Source organism: Colossoma macropomum, unplaced genomic scaffold (genome assembly GCF_904425465.1).
Source record: "Colossoma macropomum unplaced genomic scaffold, Colossoma_macropomum, whole genome shotgun sequence".
Classification (NCBI taxonomy): domain Eukaryota; kingdom Metazoa; phylum Chordata; class Actinopteri; order Characiformes; family Serrasalmidae; genus Colossoma; species Colossoma macropomum.
Window position 1 is genome coordinate 38681465 of NW_023494788.1, and position 5755 is coordinate 38687219.

General features: G+C 35.0%; 1 protein-coding gene across 1 annotated transcript; it reads left to right on the forward strand.

The window, feature by feature from the left end:
• The first annotated feature begins 707 nt into the window (after positions 1 to 707).
• LOC118806338 lies at positions 708 to 4713 on the forward strand. The gene is made up of 6 exons (XM_036567747.1): positions 708 to 756; positions 866 to 1216; positions 1698 to 2036; positions 2631 to 2729; positions 2816 to 2874; positions 4193 to 4713. Exons 1-6 carry the CDS (start codon positions 708 to 710, stop codon positions 4316 to 4318), a joined length of 1023 nt encoding a protein of 340 aa, XP_036423640.1. The 3' UTR covers positions 4319 to 4713.
• The last annotated feature ends 1042 nt before the right edge of the window (positions 4714 to 5755 follow it).

The window sequence follows — 5755 nt, forward strand, 5'->3', positions numbered from 1 at the left end:
GGTTCCCTGCATTATTTCATCTATGAAACCACAAAAAAATAAAAGTAGAATAAAATTTCCTTAATGGCACATATTCATATGGCAATATTGCATTTTAAATCATGACAGCATGATCTACAAACATCAAAGTGACTCAGTTTACAGTAAGTCTTCAATCTTACAACTCAGAGAAGAAACAGACATAAAAAAAAATATGATGAACCACCACTGAATGCCAGATAATTATGGAATTAGCTTATAATATAAAAGTTACAAGAAGAAATACATTTTCATTTCATATTTAGCATTATTTGATACTTTTAACACTCTGTCCAGCTAAGTTTTACATTCTATTTCACACTATTCTAATTTTACACTATAAAAGCCCAGAATAACATGAATTTAAGTTAATCCCAGATTTAGGAAATTTAAAAAGTTGTTAATATAACAAGAAAAGTTTCTTCAACTGTTAAAATGAACAATTACTAGCATGAACTCTCCACCAGGGATAGACAGCAAGATTAGAAAGGAAGCCAGGGGGGCTTCTGGTGGTCAAACTATGTGACAAAAGAAAAAAGAAGAAATGAAGAAAAAAGGACCCTTGCTGTTACCCATGACCTGTGTCAGCCAATGAGGTGAGAATGTTGTGGACTCATCAGGCAAAACCAACCTGGTCTGTCAATCACTTCCTTTCAAACATGTTACTCAAAGTTTCAGTCATTTCAGTCATGAGGACGGTTTCAGCCTGGATTCTTATGGTGTCTGTCCGTGAAATATGTAAGTTTTATTGGTATTTTTTTTTTATTTTATGTAATAATCTTAATAATTGCTTTTATCAACCACTAATAGCTTTGTTTAAAAATGACTCTTAATAATTCTTGTATAGACGCTGCAGAAACGCTGGATATTTACCAGAAACAGTCGTTTGTCTCTGCTAAGCCTGGTGAAGCCGTTACGCTTCAGTGCACACTGGCTGACCATCAGAGTAATGAAGACGTGTTTTGGTACAAACAGCCAGTGGGACAAATGCCTCAGGAGGTGGGCATCAAGGGGGCATTTATGGAAGCAGTCTTTTCATCACATTTCAAAAACTCAAACTTCAAACTGGAGAGAATGGAGAACAGCGTTAGTCTGACTATACCACACCCCACAAAAGATGATGAAGCGATGTACTACTGTGGGATATCTGTGATGATGATGATCAAGTTTTCCACTGGAACATTCTTAGCTATTGCAGGTAATTATACATCTGTATTTTTACACCATAAAATTATTATGAGCCTTATTATTCAGTGACAACATGGACTACAATACAAAATTACTGTTATTTTGGAGTTATAGAAGTGTTTAATACAATTCCAGACCTACTAACCGGTCCTGGCCATTAAAAGGTAGCCACACTGTATCCATTAGCATGTAAATAACATTTCATGACAGTGTTAACAGTATTAAATTTCCATCAAAACTATGCACAAATAATGCATAAAAAATTAAGAAACAAGACACAGACAATTTCAATCTATTGTGACCATTACTGTATTTCTAGATGTTGTAGGCTTAGTTTGATTGGTTTGTTATGCAAATTATTTTAAATATTTTAAAAACACAGTCTATGAATATCCATTGATTATTATCTATTTTGCTACTTTATACCACTAGAACTTTGCAACTTAATATGCACGGTGGACGTTGTCTAATAACCATATTATTCTGACCAGATCATCCTCACTTAAACATATCAGTTCTCCAAACTCCAGTATGGGGCTCAGTTTCTCCAGGAGAGCCGGTCACTCTGCAGTGCACGGTCCTCTCTAAGATCGGAGCAGCAGAACTCCGAGTGCTCTGGTTCAGAGCTGCTGCAGGACAATCCTTTCCTGAAATCATTTACACTCATCAGAACAGCAGCAGCCGTCAGTGTGAGATCAGCTCTTCTACACACAGCTCTGTGTACAACTTCTCCAAGAACATCCTCGACCACCACCATACTGGAACTTACTACTGCGCTGTGGCTGCCTGTGGAAAGATCATTTGGGGCAATGGATCAACTGTGGAAATAGGCATGTGCTAAAAAGAATCAACATATTTAAATTGTGCACACAATGTTGAGATGTTCATTGTAGCATCAGTTACTTCTAGATGGCTGTGCCATTTATGTACTCAGAAATTAGTAGAGATTCATACCGTACTGTTGAACCATACATTACTGTGTACTGTACTGTATTAATACAGCAATACCCCCTCATTTGTATAAGTTTCATCAAAATAATGGTGTAGTAAAAAGTCAAAGAAAAATAACTGAAAAAAAAAACAACAAAAAAAAATGTAAAGATACAGACAAAAATGGGACTCTTAACAACCAAGACCATCAAAACTAATCCTTTGATGTTGAATAAATTAATTATAAAATTAATAATTTATACTTAATGGACAATTTTCATTGGATATTAAACACATGAAGGATGATCTCTGACTCTAACAATAATGTATGTGCCACTACTTTTTAGTAAGGTAATGTCTTTGTTCTCCTCCACTGCAACCATTCTCATAGTTTCAGATGAAACAAAGCTGAAACAACAGGAGAAGCTACTAAAACCATATGTAATTAAGGTTTAAACTCTCTTTTCTAGCTCACTCTGTGCCTCACCATTCAGCTGTACTTGTGATGGGACTGGCTCTGGGTTTGTTCGCGGTCTGGAACGTCACACTGTGCTGCTTCTGTTTGAAAGGGAAAATCTGTAAACATTGCCAAGGTGAGTTAATTGAGGAATCAAAATATTTTGTATTTTTCCCCTTTTTTTCAGTGACTCTGATGTTCTGTTTCTCTGTGCATTTCAAGGCAGTAAACCTCACCCTGTTACACATGATCTCTCAAGACCAGACAAGCTACATGACCAGGTATTATTCTTTTGGCAAATCATACAAAATACATATTCTAAGGAATTGAATAGGATTTGATGGAGTTGATTTCCTGAAAGCAATTAAAAATAATAATAGTAATAATAATAATACTTTACTGTTTAAAGAACAATACAAACATACTTACACAGTGAAAGCATTAATCTCTGGCATTAGACTTGTAGATGCTGCTGGGCAAACTGTTTACTAAAGCATAATGATCAAACATTCTGAAACAAAGATCAACATTTCTATTTTTGGAAGTGGAACAGTCAGTTGCTCTTATCCAGAGCAACCTGCAAAATGAGCTAACAGTGGTGACCAAATGTATAAAAACTACTTACAGACTTAAAAGTTCTAAGACTTAAAAGACAACAGACATTAACATTTTAGGCCCTAATAAACAGCAATCCTGTAATAATTTGTTTATGACTGATAATGATTGGATAATTGTTGCATGTGCATAAATAAATGCTAACATTTGAATGGTACCATTTATTTTTAATTATTGAATTACTTTATTTACTTTGCAGATTGTTAATAATGATTTATTTATTTGATAGTCATAACTGATAACATTGATAGTAGATTTTTTGAAATATTAAGCGTTGACTTAGTTACATGAAAATGGCTCATAATCATTATTTGCAATATCATCACTGTTAAAACAAAACCTAATATCTCCATTTTTGGAGATATTTCATTTAAAAAAAAATTGAAGAGACGACCTCTTGAGTGCCCACCTAACTGGAACAGATTTGAAAATGGAAGAACATGATCATTAGTAATGCTAAGGCCAGGCCCATGCAAAGACCCTTTGGGTGGCAGGGACTCAAGGAAAAAAGGGCAACATGAATGAAAAAAATTAAACTTTTTTCACAGCAAATTGCTTTTTTTCAAGAAAGACATTATAATAATGTTATAAAGGTTAAGAGTAACAAACTTCAACTTGCTAAGCTATAATGTTACCATCTATACACTCTGATTGCTATAAGCTCTGTTTCTGCAGAGACTTGTATAAATCCCAAATATTTTACAATAACATGGTTTGGTACATGAAATAAACAGCAACCAGTTATGGCTATTTGTTTGGTCATTATTAAAAATGACCACATTATGCAAAGTGCTGCTTTCTTAACGATGGTAATGGTGTCAGGTGAAATCTAGAAGGGCTCGTACTTCACCATAGAGGGCACTCATGAGCAATGATGTTTGTGGAGCCTGAGCTGCCCCATATGGACCAACCACAGCTTTTAGCTTCATAACTGTGGTCAAAAGAATCTTAAAAAGAATACATACAATGTTCATTTCACTACAGGAACGTGACGCTATGGAGCTGTATTACTCCGCCTTCTCTGAAGCAGATACTAAAAGAGGGGTGAAGAACAGAAGACGGCCTCAGGACAATGTGTACTCTGAAGTGATTTACACCAGCCTGACATAAAGTCAGATCAGACTCTGATTCCTGTTCTGTTTACTGGACTGGGTGACTAAGACATTTGATTTGGTCAAATGGGTTTAATGTTCTTAATGCGATTGAGCTGATTGGTTACTGAAACCAGAGATAACAGTGAGTCATTCAAATGCAAATCTCAAAGCAGAAGTGTCTAATTACAGTGTTCAAAGCCAAAGAATTCCAGCTGAGTCAATCAATCTTTTTCTTTAAAGAGGGATCAATGAGTTTTTTCCTCAGTAGTATTTACCATTATCTCCTAAAACACATTATCTTTTCTCTTTTTGTTCTATTGCCTTTAGGTTTCACTTGCTAAAAGTTGTTCTGTGAGCTGTAACCTGTACATGCATGTGAATAAAGTAAACATGATGAATCCAGGCTTTAAAGTAATGTTCGATGACTCTGTTTCAGAATATCTCAGTAATGATGCATGTAAATGTTGGGGGCACTGTGGGTGGGGTTTCCTCCTCTCCTCACTGAGCCTCCTCCCTCATCACTTTGTGACAGTTACCAATGATATTGTCCTCTCTGCCCTTTTGATCTCCTCCCACTTCCTTCCTTTCTTTTTTTCTTTCTCTCTCACCTCCAAGGCAACCAAATCACACTATGACATAGAGAACTCAAACAAACACAAACTGGCCTTTAAAATAATGTGTCATAAAAATCAAATGACCTGCACCTATTTATTCATTTTAAAATTTCTGACTTTTATTAATAAATTGATATTTATTATGCCATTGTGTAAAGAAATGATGAATGAGCGCAGCTCAACATCAAATGCAAATCAATCAGCATGATGCTGGTGTTATTAGAAAAAGGACTGACCAGAAGAATGGAAGCTGTAAGCAAAGATGGACACACTAAAAACTGAAAACATGACATAATATATTTAGTTGTTGAATCTTCTGTGTATTTTTTTGCTTTTGTGCAGTACTGTATTTACACTGGAATTACTTGGCAAACTGACCCAATTACTTGGCAAACTGACCCAAACTGAAAGCAACAGAACTTAAGGTTGTAGTTGTCGTTCATTTTCCATGTGTTTGATTCTTGAACTGAAGCATCATAATATCCATGAGCAATGATTTCATTGTTTTTTGGTCATTTTTACCACAAAATTTTTATAGAGCATTGCATAAAGCTTGTATTTCTCTTTGCAGACTTGAATATAATAAGCATAAATCCTTTAACTCCTCATTTCCTAACTGCTTTAAGTTATGTTATTGAACTGTGTGGGGTAATTATAATAGCATAATAATAAATTATATTTCTAATTTGTCAGTATTCTATAAAAGATTCAAGTATTATTATATAAAAAATAAGAAGTAGTAAGTGGTTCCAAACTCTGGAAAGGTAGGGTAAATGTTTTTTGTGTGCTGTGAAACTCAGTCTTTGATGTGTCAGTGGACGCCTCTGCTTGTAGGTGCT